General features: G+C 39.1%; 1 protein-coding gene across 5 annotated transcripts; it reads right to left on the reverse strand.

Moving 5' to 3' along the window:
- Positions 1-1,291: 1,291 nt before the first annotated feature.
- On the reverse strand, positions 1,292-22,949 carry LOC101859295 (probable E3 SUMO-protein ligase RNF212). Of its 5 annotated transcripts, none has more exons than XM_035971433.1 (15): positions 22,847-22,949; positions 19,105-19,267; positions 15,858-15,919; positions 15,001-15,075; positions 14,680-14,736; positions 13,817-13,884; positions 12,789-12,846; positions 12,017-12,030; positions 10,799-10,839; positions 10,414-10,450; positions 10,023-10,050; positions 8,691-8,766; positions 3,738-3,786; positions 2,143-2,282; positions 1,292-2,111 (listed from the first exon to the last, which is right to left on the reverse strand). In XM_035971433.1, the coding sequence occupies exons 2-14, from the start codon at positions 19,217-19,219 to the stop codon at positions 2,243-2,245; spliced, it is 720 nt and encodes a 239-aa protein (XP_035827326.1). In that variant the 5' UTR covers positions 19,220-19,267; positions 22,847-22,949; the 3' UTR covers positions 1,292-2,111; positions 2,143-2,242. The 5 variants fall into 5 exon arrangements, with proteins under 5 accessions (XP_035827326.1, XP_035827325.1, XP_005090519.1 ...); XM_035971432.1 differs by lacking the exon at positions 22,847-22,949 and adding an exon at positions 22,623-22,812; XM_005090462.3 differs by lacking the exon at positions 22,847-22,949 and adding an exon at positions 22,486-22,616.
- Positions 22,950-23,015: the final 66 nt, after the last annotated feature.

Below are 23,015 nucleotides of genomic sequence, written 5' to 3' on the forward strand. Positions count from 1 at the left end.
TTTTTTTCAAAACTTCATTTTTTATGGGTTTTCTCACCTACTTTTTTTTTTATTACCTTTGTGATTCCAATGAAATTGTCAGGGCTGGTTATTCATACCATAACCTAACTTTATACAGGTGGAAAATAAAACGATGAATTCATAAGTAAGTTACATGGATGATTATGTAATAGAATTCAGAGGCATGAAGGGGTAGGTCAGTTATCCATCTGTAACTTTTTTCCTATTCAAGATATCAAAAATCACAATCGCATAAAATTTTATATTGAGTATATATATATATATCAATGTACCAAATATGAACAAATTTGGTTGATAATAAAAAATCCTTTTTACTTTTATGAAAGCTGTTTATTTTAAATATGGCGGCCGTTATCGCGGCAACCTTTGACTTAAACAAAAAAATTAAATTACATTTTACATAATTATGTTTTTCCGTTACCCTCCTTGCTATGAGCCTTTATCTAAAAAGGCTATAGTTACCGAGATAGAGTTATAAACTACCCCCCCCCCTTAAACATTTTCAGTTGATAGAAAATTTTGATTTTTTTCCCGGGTGGCAGCCGAAGCCTAGTCTTATCGACTTTGGACCACCAAGGGATCTGAAACGTGCTCAACTTGCACACGGAACCTCTGAGATTTTTTTCGCCCTAATCCGAGAGGGATAGGTGTAGATCGTTCCTACCAGAGGATCAGGGGTGTGGCTGAAAGACAGCATTAAGGAGTCAAGGAGTAGCAGCAGCAGTGGAAAGGCAGTAGAAAGAGTCAGAAGCCCAGAAGAGGGGGCAAAGGAGGCGAGACGGTGGGGGCAGAAAGTGGAGACGAAAGCAGACGACAGAACATTGTTAGAGATCAAGAAAGAATATGAAATAAGAAAGTTTTAGAGGAATGAGAGGCGAATGCCTTAACCTTTAGGCAACAACACTAGTGCAGTTACTGGTTCAGACCATTTCATTCGCCTGTTTTTTTCTTTACCAGTTTACCTACATAAAAGCTAAGACAATTGAGTTTGGGCTTTTGCACTATGTCGATTAACTGAAATAAAAACAGAGACCTTTGCCTTCAGATCTTTTCATCTGAACAATCCAGTCTTATCAGTAAAGTGAACTCAGCGCCTGCCCTTCCTTTTCTGGCCAGGAGATATTAAACGAAGCTCTGCCGTTGGTTCAGTTGATTGGTGAATAGTGCCCCGTAACCACATTTTGTGATTCAGAAGCTGGAGGAATAACTTAACAAAGGCACACTTTCAATTTAGTTTGTATACAATACTAGAGAAAGAAAAATGAGACAATTTTTCTTGTGCAGTAATATCAAACTTTGAACTTTATTAACATGTGAAAAGAATAATAATATAAACTTAACAACATCAATGAACTTTGAAAATGAAATACCCTGAACTCAAAAGGCTAACAGATCTGTCAGATGGAAAATTAATTAACTGCACTCAAAACAAAATATCTATTCAGCACACGATACAATAGAGAGTGTGAAATGGGAAAGCACTTTCCTTGTAATGGAACTAAAAAACCCATTAATGTCAGTCAGATCTTCTAACAACAATTTATATTCAAATTTGAAAAGATTTCGCTTAAATCCTTCAAAAAGATACTACAAACTCAATCATAAAACATCAATACAACAAATTATTGATGAGGAAATATACATGGACTTGTCTAGATTGCCTTCAAATCCTGACATCGAACAAAACCTTTCATCTGAAATAATGCACTCTTAACTGTCAACTGGACTCAGTGCTTGCACTTGTCTTGCAAAAACATCTATACATAAATTTATGCATGGTACTACATGTACAATGTTTTCAAAGTCTTATCATGGGTTTAATAACTCCTTTCATACTTTATACCATACCAAAACAACCATCATTGTGTTTTGTCAACAAAGTCAAGGAGCAAGTATACAAAATAATGGTTCTGCTAGAGCCTCATAGATCAGAACCATACAAACAGGAAGGCTGTTTACCAAAGAATAAAACGCAAAGACAGTCAGGAAGACAAATTGAAAGACAGGCGCATAACAGAAGTGTTGATGCACATCAGGAGAGTAAACAGATAGACAGAAACAAGGAGCTTCTGAATCTGAGAGTTGACAAAGTTAGGCGCCTCAGAATGACCAGGCCATAAACAAATCAAAATCTTCAACTCTTAATCAATAAGTCAATTATTAAACAGATGAGAAACGCCCTTGGAACGATGATCAAACTGGTTCCAAGCCAAGCCACTGATCATTCGTGATTATTGAAAAGGATTGGTCTCGGCACTGACCTGTAAAGGACACCAAAAATTGTTATGAAATCACAGTGTGAAGTTAGGTTTCAGTAATTTTGCATTTGAGCATGGGAGAAGCATACCGAAGAAAAACAACAACTTAAAACAAATAAGGAAAGAAAGAAAGAAACTAATCCATTACAGCAACTCGAAACAAAGAAAACATGGATACCTTTGGTGATCTAAAATTGATTAGTAAAGATGAAATAAAAAGAACACAAAAAGCATTCTGTGACACTGCCCTAAAAGCCCTGACCCTTACGTCAACCATGAATGAATGCCTTGCTGACTTTCTTTCCTTTGCTTGATTTTATGGGTGGTGGTTCGTGGTTGTAATTTTGTGAAAGAGGGAGAGGGATGGATACAAGAACAAATATAGTGGACATCTGAAGATGGTAAGAAAGTACACTATTTACTTGAAAATGCATTGCAACATAAATAAGCCAAATTTGAATGAAGTGGTGATTTTGTTGTTGTAATTTTGGGGAAGCGGGGAGGGGGATGGAGACAATACAAATATAGTGGACATCTGAAGACGGTAAGAAAGTACACTATTTTCTTGAAAAATGCGTAGCAACATAATTAAGCCAAATTTGAATAAAGTCAGAGACTTTCTCTCTTCACTTATGTACAGCATCTTTTGTCCTCCAGCAGATGAAAAGGACTTAAGAAGTCGTCACATCATCATAATAGTTGTTGAAGATGCAAAAGTAAAGTGATTGTGACCAAAGTAAGCTTTAAAAAAAAAATGTCCATGTATGTTATAGCTCATGTTCAAGTAAAGAGTTGTGAAAAGTACAAGGAAGGCAAGTAGAGAAGAATGTGATATCAAACTAAAGTATGACTATAATTCATTCTAACCGACAAGGTACCTTGTTTCTAATGACATCACCTATTTCATCATCCAATATAATTTTCCAGAGCATAGCTTGTCATCAATCCATTCATAAAACTAAGAGGAAAGAGAAAATTATCTTTACTAATAGTAACACAAACACTGTAATTTTGATCATAATAAGAAGGCAGAACCTATCTCCCATTTCTTTTCATGTACAGTCAGAATAGTCTAACACAGCCGCTCATAGTTGAGGAGAAAAGTGGTTCTCTTAAACAAGCATACGTCTTGAAAAGTGTCCGTATAGAAAGGGCTGAAAGGGAAAATGAGAGGTGGTTGTTTGTCCAGGTGATTGTCTTAAACAGGTGACTGTTAGAGCAGGTTTGGCTGAACATGCTTTGCAGATAGAGAGAGAGGTTGCATGTCTTAGGGACTGCATGGGTGTAGGATATGTTTGAGTGAGTGTGTTTGTGCATGCCAGGTAGAGTGATCATTTGACATGACACAGCGTATTTGTATTTTCTGCGTTCAGACGCTAACAAGAGAATGGGTAATTTCTTCCATAGAGGATCAACAAGGTGTTTCTCTGACTTTTATAAGCTCACTATAATACTTACAAAGGAGTTCCATTGCTACAGGGCGTTAAGTCCGATGTTCCAACAGAGCCTGAAAAAAAGCAGCAGTAACAGAATAGGCCGACTTGAGATTCAGACTTTATCAGTTATAATAAAAGAAACTGCACATATTTGGACTGGACCGTCAACCCTGAATAAAGATATAAAGATTGTCCCTGTCGTTGTCAAAACAATACAGCATTAAAGACATGAGCCACTACTTAAGGAAAATAATGACATGCATTTACAAAGAATATGGGGCAATCTCCCCCCCCCCCCTTTCAATTCTAGATAACTCAAGTAACACCATTGATTCTAATATATAACCCCTTCCACTGTACTAGTGGAAGCAGTAAAGGGGGGGGGAGGAAGGGAGAAGTGAAGGCGGAGGCCTGCTGTCCTGTCCATCACTAAACATTCATTGCGCAGGTCAGGTTTACATCAAATAAAAGGATATGAAAACAGAAAAGGGAGCATCAGCAGTTGTACATTCCATTAGCATTAACTCAACACAGGACGATTGTGGCCCACGGTAGCAATGCAGAAAAAGACTTTAGCAAAGGGAATAATCATGAAAGTACTAAAAGAAGAGACTTGCCCTTGGAAAATTTTGCAGCAGAAAACTCGAGGGAGAAACAAGTAAAATTATAATTCAATACAGATGAGAAGGAGGAGTGGATGCACATTGCAAAAGACAAGGAAGCACATAGACAGAGATGAAAAACATAACAGAGATGTGACTGTTATGGCAGAGAGTGTCACTCATGCACTACTCTCATCCGAAATGGATGACGCTACTTTAGCTGAGCAGAACAGATACATTATCATTATTAGACAACACCATCTATGGGTAGTCTCTTGATAGATGGAAGCTTACAGCAAAGGGAAGTAACCTGTGAGCCTCTCTCTCTCTCTCTCTCTCTCTTGCCCTTTTTAACTCCCAGTGGAGCACAGGCCATCAACAGCATTACTCCAGCGAAGCCTGTCCTGAGCATCCTTTTCTACCTGTTTCCATGATGTCCACGCTTTTTCAATTCTCGCTAGTACAGCTCGCCTCCATGTCTTCTTTGGTCTTCCCTTCTTACGTTTTCCATGTGGGTTCCACGTTAAAGCCTGCCTGATGATGCTTGTCGGGGGTCTCCTCAGGGTGTGTCCAATCCATTTCCATTTCTTCACCTGTATGTCTTCCTTTACTGGCCTTTGACTTGTTGTTTCCCACAGTTGAGCATTACTGACTCGATTGTACCACTTAGATCTCCACTATCCTTCGTAGGCATCCATTTACGAAGCTCCGCAGTTTCTTTGCTGATGATGCTGTGAGCCTCCATGTCTCTGAACCATACAGTAGAACAGTCTTCACGTTTGTTTTGAAGATCCTCTGCTTGGTGTTCATTCCCAGTTCCTTAGACATCAATATATTCCTGAGAATGATGAATGCTGCTCTTGCCTTTTGGATTCTGGCCTTGATGGCTTCGTCTCTTCCCCCTGCCTTGTTGATGACACTTCCTAGGTAGGTGAAGGATTCAACATCCGCCAATGGTGCCAGTGTGATAGGAACGTCGGATGCATTTGTTAGTTGAACTTTCGTTTTATCCTCGTGAATATGGAGTCCAACACTATGGGAGGTCCTGGGGCGATCTGTTTTCTGTGGCATCAGGGCTCGACGGTGAGAAAGAAGTGCCAAGTCGTCGGCAAAGTCCAAGTCTTCCAACTGACTGGAAAGGGTCCATTGTATGCAACCGCGTTGTACCGATGTTGTCCGTCTCATTATCCAATCCACTGCTAATAAAAAGAGAAAAGGCGATAGCAGGCATCCCTGTCTCACTCCTAACTTCAAACGAGTCTATCCGCTGCCCTTCAAGTAAGACACTCAACTCATTCCCTCACACATCTTCTTGATCAATCTCACGAACTTGTCAGGTATTCCGTAGTGGGGCATGAGCTTCCATATTGAGTCCCTATCTAGGCTGTCAAAAGCTGTCTCGTAGTCAACAAAGTTAACGTAAAGAGAAGATTTCCACTTTGTGGACTGCTTCACTATTATCCTCAAAGTTGCAATCTGATCTGTACATGATCTCTTTTTACGAAATCCTGCCTGCTCCTCTCTTAGTTTTGCATCTACGGCTTCCTTCAGTCTTTCCGGTATGGTACGACTTAAAATCTTCCCAGGAAGGGACAGGAGCATGATTCCTCTGCAGTTTTTACACTCATGCAGGTCTCCTTTCTTGGGTAGTTTCACGAGCAATCCCTCTTTCCAACACTGTGGAAATTCTTCGCTGTCCCATACCTTGTCAACAATTCCATGAAAAATCCCTGCCGCAGTGTCGATATCCGCCTTGAGAACTTCTGGGGAAATTCCATCTGAGCCGGCTGCCTTGCCTGCTTTCTGGTGTCTTATCGCCTCCTTGATCTCCTCTAAACTAGGCTTTTCAGACTTTTCTTCACTCACCTCCAGATCAATCTCTGCAGGTGGGATGTCAAACTGTTTTTCTGGCCTTGGTCTATTCAGTAGCTCTTTGAAATGCTCCTTCCAGCGTTCTGTCTGTTCGTCTGGATTTGTGAGAAGCTTTCCCTCTTTATCCTTAACTGGCACATCTGCGTTTTTGTATCTGCCTTCAAGTTTTTTGGTGGTTTCATACAGTCCTCTCATGGTTCCTGCCCCTGCTGCTTCCTCTGCCTCGCGCGCTATGTCATCTACATAGTTTCTTTAGTCTTTCCGTACGCTGACTTTTACCTTCTTCATTGCTTTGGTGTATTCTTCTTGGGCCTTTGCTTTGGCTGCTCTTGTCTTGTTCCTGTTTACCTGATCCTTTTTCTTTTTCCAGTCTTCTATCTTCCTCAGAGTGGTGGCCGATATCCATGGCTTGTGCTCACGTTTCCGTTTCCCCAGTACCTCTGGACACACAGTGGTCCAGCTTTCTTTTATTGCCTCCCATATTTCGTCCACGCTGCTATCCTCGCCTAGTATTTCCAACACTTGGAACCTGTTCTTGACCGCTACATTAAACTCCTCTCTTGACGATGGCTTTCTCAGAAATTCAACGTTGTACCGGTACCTATGATTATTGACAATTCACGGTCTTCGCTTTAGTTTTAGTCGGATTGTTGAAATGAGCAGATGATGGCCCGAAGCTACGTCTGCACCCCTGTAAGCTCTAACATCCCTTATTGGTCTCCTGAATTTCTTGTTGACACATATGTGGTCAATCTGGTTTTCAGTTTGTTGGTCTGGCGACACCCATGTTGATTTGTGTATCTGTTTATGTGGGAAAAGAGTCCTTCCTATTATGAGCTCATTCGTTGCACATATTTCTGCAAATAGTTCTCCATTCTCGTTTCTGACTCCAAGTCCGTGTTTCCCCATGATTTCCTCAAAGCCTGCATTGTCACTGCCTACCTTAGCGTTGAAGTCTCCCATTAAATTCTAGATGTCCTTCCTTCTAACCTGATCAATAGTATTTTGTTGCATTTTGTAGAAAGTCTCTTTTACATCCTGGTCCTTATCATTGGTGGGGACATATCCCTGGATTACACAAAGGTTGATGTCTTTCTTTTGAGAATGGAATTCAGCTGATATTAGTCATGGGCCCTCTGCTTTCCATCCTATCAAAGCCCGCTTGGCGTGTGTTGATAACATAATACCTACTCCTTCTGTATGCTGCGAGTTTTTCTCCAGACGTCCAGACTAGAGAACTGTTTCCCCAGAAGCAAGTTGGCACTCCCCTGCATTCGTCCATCTCGTCTCACAGAGACCCAATATGTCCAATTGGTAGGCCTCCATCTCTCTTGCAACCTGCAGTGCCTTCCCTGTCTCGTACATTGTACGAATATTCCAGGTGCCAAGTCTGGTGGTTCTTCTGGTCGACAGGAGGTTTCTCAGCTTGGTGGCTTCCTTTCGGCTTTCACCACCCTGCGTCATTCTACACTCTATATTCTCTCCTCTCCTCGGTGATGAACGTCCTCCATCTTCCAGAACTGGCGGTCGTGTGGTTTTTACTGTGGATGTTTTTGTAGCTGCTTTTCGTTTTACTGGAAAGGACTGCTAACCCTTTGCCCGACCGACCTTAGTCGCCTTCTACGACATGCGCGGTGCGGATACAGTGATCCAATTCTTTGCTCCCCTGTCTCTTGGACAGGGCCCCGAGAACCACACGGGTCTGTGAGTCTCTGCAGGTTATATAAAACACTAAAAAAAAGATTAGACGAAGTATTACACAAAGAAAATGAGAGCAAAGATGACTCAAGCTGGTATCATGATAGACTTCTGTGCAGCTGACCATAGTTCTAACCCTTACAGGGGCATTCCTGATTTTGGGGTGCTTCTGGGGATTTCTAGGCTCTCCACCACTCGGATCAATTATGTACGCGATGAAAAGGGAAGGTTGTAGGAAGACCCCTTTATAGTGCAGCAGAGTTAGGAATACCCAAGTAGTGAGATTTGTGGTCACTTTTGGGGGTGAAAAATTTTCCTCCTCTCAACACTAAAAGAGCAGCTTAAGCCATTACTAGAGACCTTGTAGCAATAATAGTGTATAAATAAAAAGACCATGCCGCTCCCACTACTAACAGATGAACTGCTGGCAAGTTTCCTTAAAAACAAAACAATTCAGTTGGTATCACAGTGGACTACAATGGGGATGACCTTGGGTCCATTCCTGAAAAGTCAATCTTGGTCAGTTTAGGAACTTTTTAAGGGCTTCAACCCACTTACAATATATCACGCTTATAGCAAAACACTCACATAGCAGATAGACATATTTTAAAGTACTGAACTTTTTCTTATACATGTTCCTTTGTGTTTAAAAAACTTACAAAGCAAAATTAGTACAAAATGGAAAAAAATTCCGCGCCTCCTCGATCTTGCTATGTGCGAGGTAAACTGTAAACTGAAAGTTCCGTAATACAGCAATGGTACTGAATGTGGAAAAAAAACATACGATACATTGAAAATCCTACCTAATCTTCCTCCAGAAGGTGGTGTTCTGACCAGAAGTCTTCCAGGCTGATTGAGAATGTTATAACCACCAGAGCACTAGAGGATAACAGCAAGCAACATTCAGAGAAAAAAAGAAAATAAAAGGATAAAAGTGGTTATTTGGGAAATCTGAACACACTTATGTTACTCAACTGCACTGGCATAAAAGCAAAAACAAAAACTTTTTAACTCTTTCAAAGTGCAAAGGATACCACAATTTGACGCACCCACTTTGAGGGTATTTCCTTAAAACCAATATAATTCAAATATCGGCAATGGATTCCTTTGTGCGAGCACTCAAACTATTCATAATTGGACAGAAAATCAGAATATCAAATAATAGGCAATAAATGTTGCACAGGACCTGGATGTAGGTCTTGGGGATGACGAAATCGGTACTGCTAAAACGCCACATAAGTTGCAATCCGATTCAAAGACTTTATCTGACAAAAGCAACTCTGTTCAAAGTGTATTTATTTCAAGAGTCATTTGAGCACACTTTGTACATACCCAATCTGCTGTTCTATATCACCAAAAGAAAAAGAGTTAAAAAAAGGTATATGAAAACACAGCTTGAGGGAACAACATCTTATCTGACGGATTTGACTGATTAGAATAAATTTAAACTTTTTAGAGACATTAATAAACAAGCTGCTGGTCCCTGCACCTGGAAGGCACCACTGTTAGGTTCTAATTCTTATCTTTCTCTGTCATTTCCATACATCTAATTTTTTCCCTGCACTAAATATAATCAAAACTACGTACTATGTTAATATTTCATGAGATTTTTCATCATTCTTCATTAAGTGTACACTAAAAATCAGAATAGACTGAGCACTCCCAAATACATGCCTTTGATGAAAACTAAAACTTAGATATAAACAATAACTTTTCCAAAGCCAAGATGTTAAAACTGGTCTTTCACATTCAGGAAACAGATTTAGCTCTTTTGGAACAAAATGCAAATTTGAAAATCCTCACCAGTGAACTTATCTTCGTGCCAAGAGACTGCCTGTCACTCGATGTCAAGGAGACCTATATTACTGAAGAGTAATTCTAACTAAGAGACATAATAATATCAAATTAAATAGCTATGCTTACTGAATAGTAAGATAAAAACCAAGTCAAATGCAAACTTTCTAGTGTAAGAGACAAACGTATAACTATATGTATTGTATAGTATAGTGATTCCCAGTGCAACTCTATTGAAGCACACAACAGTCAATGAACCAAATTGTTTATTGTGTATATGATTAAGAAAAAAAGAAAATTAAAAGACTACCAAAACATTAGCTCAAACTACATTCACTTACACCAGGTGGTTGCACAGAGCGTTGACCCCTGAAAATGACCAAAATGAAAGAGAATAGAAGCATAAAGTAAAGGTTCAAATGACATGGATGGTAAATAAAATCTGAGTATTTAACAAACATGCACAAAAGCAATATCCAAACGGTGCTAACAAGTTACTGCCATCAAATTATTTTATACCAGATATCAAACAAATTTCTGGCTATAATTGTTTCTTTTGTTTGCAAAATCACATAGCACCTTCAAGAGTTTCTTAATGCTTTCCACCTTTCACAAACATAGATAATGCGAATACTAAGGAAATCCAAACTTCTTTCACAAGAATAACAAATCATAAAACTTTGCATACCGTTTATCAAGGCACAAATGTAACAGTGTTGACAGAATACTTACTGGTTTCTTAGAAATGGAGAAAAGGGAGATGGAGACACTGGGGATTTAATAGTGAAATATAGTTATTTCTTGATCTTACACTCCATCTCAACAGTGTTACAAATATTTTAACATAGCAACAAAAGAACAGAATTATGGTTCTGAAACAAAAGATAAATGGACAGAACACATTACAAAAGTATTTCTTATAGCTTTTTAAATGTATATGTCACATTGAAATACATATTATAACAATAAGAACTTTCCTCTGACAGGCATTTTTGCACACTTTCACCACCAAATAGAACAGAAAATTCAATTCAAGCAAACTGATGAGAAAAACTTGGAGAGTATTACACATGACTTGAAATAAAAAGAGGAAAATCACAATGCATTAATTCATTACCTGAATAAGGACCAGGAGAAGCTCTAGACCTTGAGTTGATCCTAAAAATAATTGAAATAAAGTCACAGCATAGGAAAAGGACAAATTGTGTGACTTTGTGGTGAAATCATACACACATCAATCAAATTAACGAAATCTAAGAAACCACTATTTTTTCCGCACCTTGGGCGATTAAAAAAAAAATCATCCTTTTTTGGCCCAACACCTTTTATGTTCATTTACCTCCTTCAAATGCAGATATCTCAACTTGTATTGAAGATAATTGAATATTTTTTTCCATCAATAGCAGAAAAAAATTAACACGCTTTCAAGATGACAATAACTCCATTTATATATGCTCATAAACTGACAAACGCCTAATTCCACAGTGGCATGACACAATAAGTAACCAATTATAATTTTATTACATTTATAAGTATCTCCTACAACCCTCCCCCCCCCCTTCTCCCGCTTCTAAAAAAAAGAAGTAAAAAGAAGAAGAAAAACTATTATTTCGAGAATAAGCTACTCATATAAAAATGCAACAAAATGTGAAAGGAGTCAACAGGCTGTTTTTGAAAAAGAAAATCTAAAGGGAAAATAGAGAGCAAGCACAAAAGCACATCCTGACATGTGAATAATGCATCCAACAATTTGGTGTGTCAGGCCTTCGATAGTATTGAACCTGAGATCTTGATGAAAGTAAGGTCTAAGAAATGTGCACATTTTAAATTAGAAAGAGTGCTTGCTGGGCAAACTATTATGAAGTGAGTGGGGATTTCAATTTATGAGCCTGGAAATATGAGGGGTTCTGCTGAAATTATATTTTTTTAGCACCGAAAACAGGGACTTCTGCTTTCACCAACACCAGTTTTCATTGACTGTGACTAACATTCATTGTATAACACTGGTTAAGAGGACATAAAGCAAAAAAGGAGCTAAACATAAATCTGAGAAGTCAGCGACAATAAACATACTGGCACTCTGTGTTTTACTGGAAAAAACTAAAACCAATAACCAATCATACTCAAAATTCATCGAAACCTTTTCTTACATAAATACATTTTTCAAAACCAATACAAAATTGGATTTTAAAAACCCAAACCATACCAGGGATAAATAAACAAATGAAACAGCAAAGCTTCTTTAACTGTTCGAACAGGGAGGTTCTTGTCAATGAAATGATGAACTTGCAACACAAAGCATGCTTTCATATCAAAACAATTTTCAAGTACTCACCTTTGATGACCATCCTTGAATAATTAAAAACATATATTGAGATAAACAATGTATGGGTAATTTCCTTTTGTTTTAGCGATTGGAATTCTTGCGAATATAACGGCTCATTTTTCTTGCACAGACTCTACTTATGACAACCAAATCTCGTATTTATATGGAACTGAATTGTGCGGAACTGCTAGTTTTCTTTGCTCAAATACTGATGGTTTAAAAACAGGAGCATTAATTGTGGCCAATCAACAGTTTTTTGAAAAAGAAAAGATAAAAAAATAGCGTTCTTTTGGTTCACCACCGCTACCAGATTAACCTTGTTTGGACTAAGCAGACTCCACTGTACATCATCAAACCTCAGTTTTAAATCATGCCATCAAGATGACCCCGGTCTTAAAACGGGTGTTCATGAACTTTGGTCTCTTTTTTTTTTCTTTCAAAGGATCTTCCTCTCTCACTTTCAGAGATCCTGTCTCTCCAGTAATCATACAGTGTCTATCGGGACAATAAGCCTGCGTCAACTCATGATGTTGTGGTTACTGTTGCTGGTGAAAAGTCGATGTAGCTCTTATTTGTGTCAGATACTTTTCTCACTTTTTATTTCAATTTCAGATGAGTTAAATGAATGTTGGAGTAAGGATTAAAAGTCTGTACCAATATTTGCTCCTAAACATAACAATATTATCATGATGAATGGAGATACTGTTGTGTTTATCATGTCTAAGTTTGCAAATAACTCATACTGAGAAGCTAGGTGTAGAATAAAGCATTTAATTCTTACCTTTTTCGAGATTAAAGTCTTGAAATACTCATTCTCAGCTTTGACTTTTGTAAATTCTCTGAAATAACACCAAACGTTCATAGTTATGTGCAACTAACAAGAACATGAAAAGGAATTGAAAAATGTTGAAATTCTGCATCAAGATGTTCGATGCTTACACCCTGGAAGTATGATTGTCTCGCCAATACTTATTTCGTAGCTGTATTTCATTTGAGTACCGGTATGGTGATAGTTGGGAAGCAGAAAAAAGCCTCTCGCAGCCTGAGACTCTTTTTTTTTTTTTTTTGGCCCTGCCCGTTTCTATCAACTGGCGCTTTTGTGTTTAGTAGGGACAACAACGACAACAACAAATAGATGGGCAGTACTTTGGATTTTAAAATCAACTGTTAGTATTAGTGTAGACACACAAGAGGAATGTTTCATCCATCCATCCATCCATCCATCCATCCACCCGTCCGTCCGTCCATCCATCCATCCATCCATTCTGTAACCCTCTTCACTGCTAGTTACTTCAGAGACTGAAATTCTTTCACAACTTTCATTAAAGCCTACGAACTTTTCCGTCACCGTTAGGTATGCGAGGATAAGATTATTTTGTATGTTTATCTAAAGACTTTTTGTGTTTGTGTGTGTGTGTGTGTGTGTGTGTGTGTGTGTGTGTGTGTGTGTGTGTGTGCGTGCGTATGTGCGCGCGTGGCGAGTGCGTGTACTTACTTTCTCCTCTTGCAATTGCTAGACAAGGGGATATAACCTATGGAATACTGCTGCCAAATTACTTATAGTAGTTATTTCCCTTACTCCGCACATTGAGATAATTTGGAAAAATTAAAAAACGTACTCCATTCTTATGTGTGCATATTATATTATATATATCAATTTATACCTAAAAAGTCATTTTCTTTCCTTGTAGTTTTACATACTCATCAAGACATGTATAGACACAATAATGGTGGAAAATACAACATTATCTACCGTTAGGCCTACTTTAAAGTGACGATCACTTGGCTCAAGCATCTTCAAACACTCACCTTTCCACAGCTTTAGCTTGAGACAGCAACTTCTTTGCTTCTGCAATCTGCCCATCATAGAACTTCATCTGCAAAGAGATTGCTGGAGTTAAGGGAAACCTGAACCCACGTTTTAATAAAGTCATTATCAAATTACCGTTACAGATAGGATCATAATACAATATATGGTGATAAAACATTAAGAATCAGTAATAAAAGTACTCTATAACATGGAAAGTATCTTTACCAGACCTCAGCTCCTTATTAGCCGCTGTGACAATTTTAATACACTACCACCGGTCACATTGTGCTGAAATTAGAAATGCCTGTTTGAAAAGATATTTTGAACACTTTTTTTCGTTAAACATGACATTCAATTTTTCTCCTTATTTCTTAAATTTTAATTATTTATTTATATATTTTTAATTTTTATTATTATTATTTTTATTTTTTAAATTTTTTTTTGGGGGGGGCAACGTTCCAGGTATGCTTATGGACCTGCGGTTACACTTTTAATGTTGTTAACAAATAGCTAGTGGTGTTAGGGGGTACTACGATTTCACAATAGACCTATTATGTTGGAAAATGCATGAGAACAGGAAACTGGAAGTTGAACAGCTCATTTGCGAAGGAGTTGAAACGTTTAGCGTATTAAGAAATGGGATAAACGAACTGAAATAGTGACTCCAGTTAAAGCTGATTAACATAGTCTTCATTTTGGTTCGAGTGTACTGATCATAGAAACCCACAAATTCGTCTTCTCTGTTCGACTTTTTTCAAGAGGAAGATAAGAAAGCAAGGTTTTTGTGTTGCACCGAGAAAAGACAAAACCTGTAAAATGACCACAGCAAATAGATATTGATAGTAATCTAAAATTCCCGTACCTTTTCTCTCAGATGTCGCCACAGCCTTCTCTGGTGGCTCCTCTGAAAATCATTTATCTGAAATACAAAAACGAAAGGAAGGCACAGAAAGCCGTCAGAACTCAAGCATACACAATATGAAGCAGAGCCACCTTAAGCAACCATTCATACAGATCATAGCATTCAAATTGAAAAATGATCGACTCGATACAGTCCCTTTCAAGGCGGTCTTAAAAGTTTAAAAGCAGGTCTTCCCCTCTATGAATAAAATCCACATAGTTTATCACAAATAAAATGTATGAAAGAGTAAAGTAACAAGGTAACAGATTCAATAACTGTAACCTGTGTGAACTGCTTGAAAAACTTTTGAAGAGCATCCACTGGTTCTGAGAACATAGATTCTACTTCTTTCGGCATCTGAAAAAAAAAATAATTAAACAATACAGCTGATTAGAAACTACATTCATACAGGAAGACTTAATAAAATTGTAATTATGATGAAGCTTTGTTGCACTTTAGGACAATATGTAATGTAACATAATATTAAGTATGTTCAGCACTGATCAGTCAAAGTCCAACACTTAGTACTCATATCAAATCTTATGAAAATAGGCCTAAAAGAAGTTATTGTAAAATAGCTTGTGAAAAAAGATGACTGACCCTTTGAACACTGCCCTCTAAACTTGCTGGATGTGTGTACCTGAGCTCTTTTGGTTAGAGTTAGACAGATAGATACACATCATCATACGCTCAAGCATGAGTTTGGTACACAAAGGTAGTCAAACCAGGTATGCATTCGCATACACTGTGTCAATGACTAAATCCTTTAATTGCGATTGTTTAAACACCTCCATTACTTTTGTATCATTGCTTTGACCTTGTCTTTCGGAGCCAACTTTGGACTAATTTAAGAAGAATGATTAAAAGGTATTCAATGAAATGTCTTCCTGGCGCCATTTCAATGTTTCTAATGTTTTCTGTCAGAAGAAATCATATCAAATGGAAAAGTGACACTCCACTCCATTTCGAACGACCAAAATCAAATTTCGTTCAAGTGTGGAAAAAAATTCCGGAGACAAGGGGTTAATCATACAAGAACATCTCCCAGCCAATGAATAATCACACAAAACACACCCATGCAAAAGTACACCAAGACTTGCACATCATGCAAGGACATGACACAATGGAGAATTGCACACCTTTCCTGCCAGCAACAGTGTTGTGCACTGGGTCCTGCACAATTTACATCTTTCTTTTGTACCTGGAAAACAAAGTGACAAGAACTTGTAAATACGGCATCGACAAAATAAAAAAAACCCTGAAAGGCAATGATAAAATGAACCTTGCAAATAACTCGCTCAAAGGCAAAAAAGCAAAAACATCAAATTTCTACTTATGTTAAGTGGAAAGATTTTCTCAACCCTGTCAAAAAAGCAAAGTTTTGCACTTTTCGCTTTAAAGAATGCTTTCTTGAGAAACACTTCAGAAGGACAACATTAAAGACACAGATGGTTCTAACTCTTTCTCTGCCATGTACAATGTGGACTTGTGAATACATTAATGATGCTGGTCTACTTGACTTGATGGTCTAAAACGATGTTTCAGTTCTACTTGATGGTCTACCATGATTCAGACCAGACTGACAACTTGACGGTCTGTCTGCTATAATCCACAATACAACTCAACATCACCCTCTGTGCCTTTATGGAAGCTTAGGACTGTCAAAATGTTTTGGTGGATATAATTATCATTATTTGAGGGGTTGGGATGAATCTGGGGGCTGCGCCCTCTGACTTTTTGTATTGTAAGTAGTGCATCAGGGTGTGGGAGAAGGGCTCTCGTGGCCGAGAGGTTAAGGTGTTCACCTCTTATTCAATAGGTTCCGGGTTCGAATCCGGAGAGTGACGCAACATTTTCTTCTCTAAAAGTTTCTCCTTTCACACCCTTTCCTGCTTTCTAACAATGTTCTGTCATCTGCTTTCTTCTCTATTTTCTGCCCCAACCCCCTCACCTTCTATGCCCCCTCCTCTGGGCTCCGAGTCCCGACTCTCTCTGCAGCCTTTCTACTGCTACTCCTTGGCTCCTTACTGCTGTCTTTCAGCCGCACCCCTGATCTTATGGTAGGAAAGGCCTATACCCAGCCTTCAAGGACAAGGCGAAAGATTTTGGTGGTCGAAAATCGATAAGAGTAGGCTTCGGCCGCCATCCGGGCAAAATTCAAAATGTTCTTTTCAACTAAAAATGTCTAATGTGTCCCACGTGCTCATATACTTGATTACTTGATCCTGGGAACAACATCATAGAACTCTGGGCATTGCAATACGTGCTCCGCTCCCCGCTCCAATATCCACCTCAGAGTCCATCTGCAGATCGTTCCGGTGTTTATTTGGTTAATAACCGTCTTTCCAACCCCTACCATGTTGTTTCTGCCACTTGCTCTGAAGACACCCAGTTCTTCAAGTCGTAAGATAAGCGCATTGTCATGCTAATTCACCTCATCTTCAAGTGTGGTGGCAAGGGCCTTCACGACATCATTTTTGTCCATTTTAATGTCAGTATTGACAGGTGCATGGCTCGCGAGTTTGTCTGCTTGTTCATTTCCCACCACACTCGTATGGCTTGGAGCATAGATCCACGTTATTTTTCTCAGTCTGGTTTCTTCTATGGTTTGCAGCCACTCTTTTCTCAGCATTCACTTATTGACTCTCTGCAATATGTTTTGAGAGTCAGTGCAGTGACAATGACATCATGTTTGGGAGCTCTCTTTTAGCCATTCAAATGCTTTTGTCACTGCCTCTACCTCCATTCTTGTGCTTGAAGTCGTCTTGCTGCATGCACCAGATGCTTTTTTAAAATTATGTGGTCATTTTCAAGTACAACAAAGCCCCAACCATTTTCACCCCACGTTTCACAGGGCCATCAGTGTATATTACTGGATCCAGGGGCCAGGAGTTTTCCTCGACAATCTGTCTTACTTCCAACTCTGGTGTTCCTGCCACCTCCAGTACATCTCCCTTCTTTACACCAATGATGACTCTTGTCAAATCGTGAGCAGCCTCTTGTGACACTTGAATCCACTCACTGCCATCGATCATACCAAGTAACTCACACACCTTCTTTATACTCTTCGGCCTGTGCCATCCAATATTGACCTCTCTTTAGTCCGGTCCCTCTGTCCTGCATGGTCACTGGGTGAAGTGGGTGGCCTTCCATTTTCATAACTTTGAACAGGTACATAATCTTAGCCTGAGCCAATTTGTGTCTTACTCGTAGTGGAGAGTCCAAGTATGTGTCTTATACAAACAATTGGAGTGTCTCTGGTGCAACCAAGGACACGCATTGCACGAGCCCATATGACCTTATGCAGTTGCGAGCGCCGTAAAACACTTACCCAAAAAAAATGGCGTGGGAGTAATGGTACAAAAATGCATATGTAATAAATTTATCCTGTGCAGGCTGTCTTGAAGAATGCATTATTGCGGTAGATCGTTGTTAGTACTTAAGGCATTAAACAGCAAACAGTACAGTAAATAGCATTATCATTGTAAACCATCATAGCAAGTCAACCGGCACCACATAACCTTTGCACTTCAGAATCATCAAATTGATCATCCCTTTTTTAAACTGTTATAGTCTGCGTACATTCTGTGAGCTCATATAACAAGTGTTCGAAAAAGTCCTACACAATAATTCTGAAATCTGCTACAAAGAGGAGGTTAGACTGTGGCATACAAAATACAGGAACACTAGTGTTTGATCAAAACGACGGCATCTGCATATCTGATATGTCAAAGATTAGTGCAAAATGAGTAAAGCGAAACAATCAATCTTTCCCCCGTTTTTCTTTGGCGTAAAATGAGAGCCAGCTGTGCACATTAAAATTTTCATGCAAAATTATCTAACAATGCTGAAAATGCATTATACGTCAATAAACGTTTTTTTTTAAAGAGCTTCACCAAAATTACATTGTTAGAGGGTCTCCACTCACGACAGTAGCTTAAACCTGTAGGACCTCCTAAAGTAAAAGATGCAACTCAACAGTATATTATTATTTAATAGTTTTACTTCTGAAACTGATAGGGGCCTGCTAATAATAACAAACAGAATTGCCAAAAAATATCATTTATACAGGAAAAAAACAAAACATTTATGTTCAAAACTTTCTATGACTCAACCCAAAAAATACAATACAAACAGATCCTTATCTTGAACTTAACACCTCAGATATGTTTTGCGTTTTCCCTCAAGTCAGCATTCACAGACGTAACAGTGGGGGTAGCCTTGCCTTCAAAGCTCTCTACCAACTTTGTTTTGGTTCAATCAGCGATGGACATCAAAATCAGAGATCCCACCTCTTAAATGACCAACAGTACATAGTACTCCTGGGGGGGGGGGATAACTATACTATACTATAGGACAGGAAAGGCAAAACAATCAGCTCCTTACAGGCATTGACACACTTTTCACAGTATATATGACTGCAGTTTGTCAGGTAGAACCTAACTCCTCCTTTATCTGGTTGGCAGAAGCAAGAGTTGCAATGAAGCCATTGTTGGGCCATACTTGAAATCGGACTCGGCAAAGAAGGTTGACTGATGTCAAGCACCACCTAAACAAAAAAGTCAGAGTAACATGCAATTTTAACTAAAATTTACCTCCCTCCCCCAGCTTTTTCCTTCATTCTGCAGCTGTCAAAAAGTATTGAGCCAAGTAACAGCACAAAAAAGTTAACAACAGACTTTTGAAAGGAGCAGTGTAACCAGTACTACACGTATAAATATATGGGTTCAAAGTGGACACCATTGGAATGAAATAAGCTAGTATGAGTTTGCTTAGAGAGAAGAAGGCCAAGAAGGCTCTCTTGGCCTAGAGATTAAGGTGTTCGCTTTCATTCAATAGGTCCCGGGTTCGAATCCGGATAGCGACGGACAATTTTCTTGTCTATAATTTTCTCCTTTCACAGCCCTTCTGCTCTATAACAATTCCCTATCGAGTGCTTTCTTCTAAACTTCCTCATTTTCTGCCCCCACCCCCCTCACCTCCTTTCCCCCCTTCTCTGGGCTCCTGACGCTTTCTGCAGCCTTTCTACTTCTTCTCCTTGGCTTCTTCTTACTGCTGTCTTTCAGCCACACCCCTGACCTTATGGTAGGAAAGATCTACAACTAGCGTTCTTGGACAAGGGCGAAAAATCTCAGAGGCCCCGTGTACAAGTTGTGCACGTTAAAGATCTTTTAGACTTAGTGGTCCAAAATCGATAAGAGTAGGCTTCGGCCGCCATCCGGGCAAAATTAAAAATTTCCTACCAACTGAAAATGCATGGAGTGTCCCACGCGCTCAGATGACCTAATGCCGTTGCGAGCACCGTAAAACACTTATTACACCACCTCCCCCCTCCCCAAAAAAAAAGAATGCCAAGATTCACCTGGGATTACAATCTGCAGGCACACCACAGACATTGCGACAAAAGGGACACTACCTGTTGGCTGGAAGTAGAGAAGATCGCCCAGAACAGAGGCAGGGGCCAGTAGAGAGAAATGGGTTTGTATGGGTTAAATGAAAAGTAACACATAAATTGACTTGAGTGAACGTATAGACTCTAATTATAGAACTACTAAATTATCAATATCTATTATTATAATCATACAAATACATTACAATTTAATTGTTGCACACAGTCCTCATATCATGTTCCAGTCCAGTCCACACTGAGAACCAGCTCATCTACTTTACAGGAACTACCCATACTCCAGATCATAATATACTGGATCTGGTAGGACATGTTATTGCCATTGCAAAGGCATCGGTGATGAAAAGCCCTCTTGGAACATTTCCATGAATCATACTATCAACAATTCATATATATATATATGGGTGGCAGACTACGGACTCATGACTAGATATCTAGATTTAGAGTCTAGATCTAGATTCTAGATCTAGCCTACCTCGTGCATGATAATAATGGAGGAAACTAGTCTAGCCGTATCTAGGCCAGTGACGGCAAGACTGGTAAACAGCTAAGCATTAATTTATATTTGTTGAGAAGAAAACAAAAGGTGCCTTACTAACATGCAGGTATGCCTAGATCTAGATTCTACATGTATTTTGCACCTGTATAATTACTAGCTCCCCTGCTGGTGGGGGGGCCCGTAGTTTTACTATGGGGGAGCAAAGAATACACCTGCCGTGATACTGCGTGTTGTAAGAGACGACTAAAAGTGCATAGGTCTGGTCGCCCGAAAAGTACCAGTTCGCGGAGGGCCAACTACCCAACCCAGTAAAAAACAATAAGTTACAGAAACACGGACAAAAACAGCTTTTTATTTTTCGATCTTGGGAGACAGAGGAACTTCTGCATCAGCAGGAACAATGAAGGACAGCGGATAAAGACGAAAGGACTCTTCTGACCCGAAACCTTCTCTGTCGAACAAGTCTCTCCGGATTGCGTCGTGGAATGTTCGCACCTTGTAACTTGTATGAAGCAGGAAAGAGTTCTCAAGTAGTACAAGAGAGGAAGAGATACAGGCTGCACATACTAGGAGTCAGCGAAACACACTGGATACAGTCTGGACAGAAGCAGCTCAGCTCGGGGGAACAAGTATAGTATTCTGGGAGGGAAGACAAGTACCATGCGGAAGGAGTGGGAATCATTTTGAGTAAGTATGCACAGAAGTCACTTAGAGGAAGGGAACCACACGGGGAAAGGATCATCATGGCTTCATTCACTACAAGGAGCAAGAGCATCAACATGTCATGAATATATTCCAAATCTACACCTCAACAAATGATGCTTTGGATGAAGACAAGGATGCCTTTTACAGCCAGCTCCAGGGGGTCATTGACAAACTACCAAGGAAGAATGTCAACATCATAATGGAAGATGCCAATGCCAAGATTGGTCAGGACAACGTGGGATATGAAAGAATTATGGGACAACATGGCTTGGGACAAATGAATGAGAACGATGAGCGTTTCGCAAATATATGTGCTTTCAACAGTTTTGTTATTGGAGGCTCTGTTTTTCCCCACAAGGGAATCCACAAGGCCACATGGGTTTCGCCAGATGGAGTGACGGAGAACCAGATAGATCATTTTTGTATCTCTCGTAAGTGCAGGCGTTCACTGGAAGATGTCAAAGTACAGATAGGGGCCGATGTTGGATCGGATCATAATCTGCTGTTGGCAAAACTCAAGCTTCGACTAAAAAAGCACGGAACCAGCACAGCAATCAAAAGAACCAAGTTTCAAGTAAGTCTCTTGGATGGACACAAGAAAGAAAAGTTTCAGCTGCAGCTGAGGAACAGATTTCAAACTCTGGCTGATCTTGGCGGAGAGGACACGGAGGTGGATACACACTGGACCAAGGTCAAAGAAGTCTTTACATCAACATGTCAAGAAGTACTCGGTGTGAAGAAATGGGAGCACAAGGAAAGGATTAGCCAACACTCATTGGATTTAATTAGGACAAGAAGACAGCTGAAGGCAGAAGCGAAACTAGCCTAGAGTACTAAATCTAGCAGTCAAGCTAATCTAGATCTAGATAATCTAGATCTAGATTATATAGATCTAGAAGAGAAATCTTGATCTAGATTAGATCTAATGAGACCCGTGTACTCAACAGGTTTCGGTCAATAGGGTCTCAGTCTAACTCTACTAGATATATCTAGAACTAATAGATTTAAGTACGGCTAGCCGGCTAAACTGCTAGGCTATAGTCTAGACCAAGAGTCAATTAATTTCTTGTCAAATTTGGTGGAAATAGACTACTGGCAGTTAATAAATTTAGATCTAGATTCTACATCTTATTATAACTATAGACTATAGATCTACCATTTCAAAAAAGCTCCACAATGATTTGTTTTTAACGAGCTGGTTGGATCCTCGATGACTCCACTTTCTAGGATGCCAATTATTTTCGTCTGCTAGAATCTTGGAAATCTAAAAGGGACTCAAAGAAACGAACTTACTTTACTTCTCCGAAGAGCCAGCCAGGATATTTAAATGGTTGTAACCATATTCTATTTTATTAGTTTAACAGTGTTTGAAGTATTTGCAGTGTCTAAGCTATGGATCTAGTTTCATAATCAAAGGAAAGAATAGAACAAGAGTGATTTCGTAAGATTCAGTTTTCTTTACGATATTATCTAATTTAAAGCCTTCCTAAATATTACAAAGGTACTCAATCTCTTACGAAAAACGCGAATTGTATTTCCAATAGTATAAATCGTCCTACATGCAGAGCATCTTTGTTGTTAAAGTTATCTTTTAATTTTTTGTCAGGTTCTACGGATTATCGGATACACGTTTATTTCACAGATTTAAATTAATTCTGATGTGTATATTTTTGCTTTGAGAAAATT

The sequence above is a fragment of the Aplysia californica genome, unplaced genomic scaffold, assembly GCF_000002075.1.
Source record: "Aplysia californica isolate F4 #8 unplaced genomic scaffold, AplCal3.0 scaffold00017, whole genome shotgun sequence".
In the NCBI taxonomy this organism is placed as follows: domain Eukaryota; kingdom Metazoa; phylum Mollusca; class Gastropoda; order Aplysiida; family Aplysiidae; genus Aplysia; species Aplysia californica.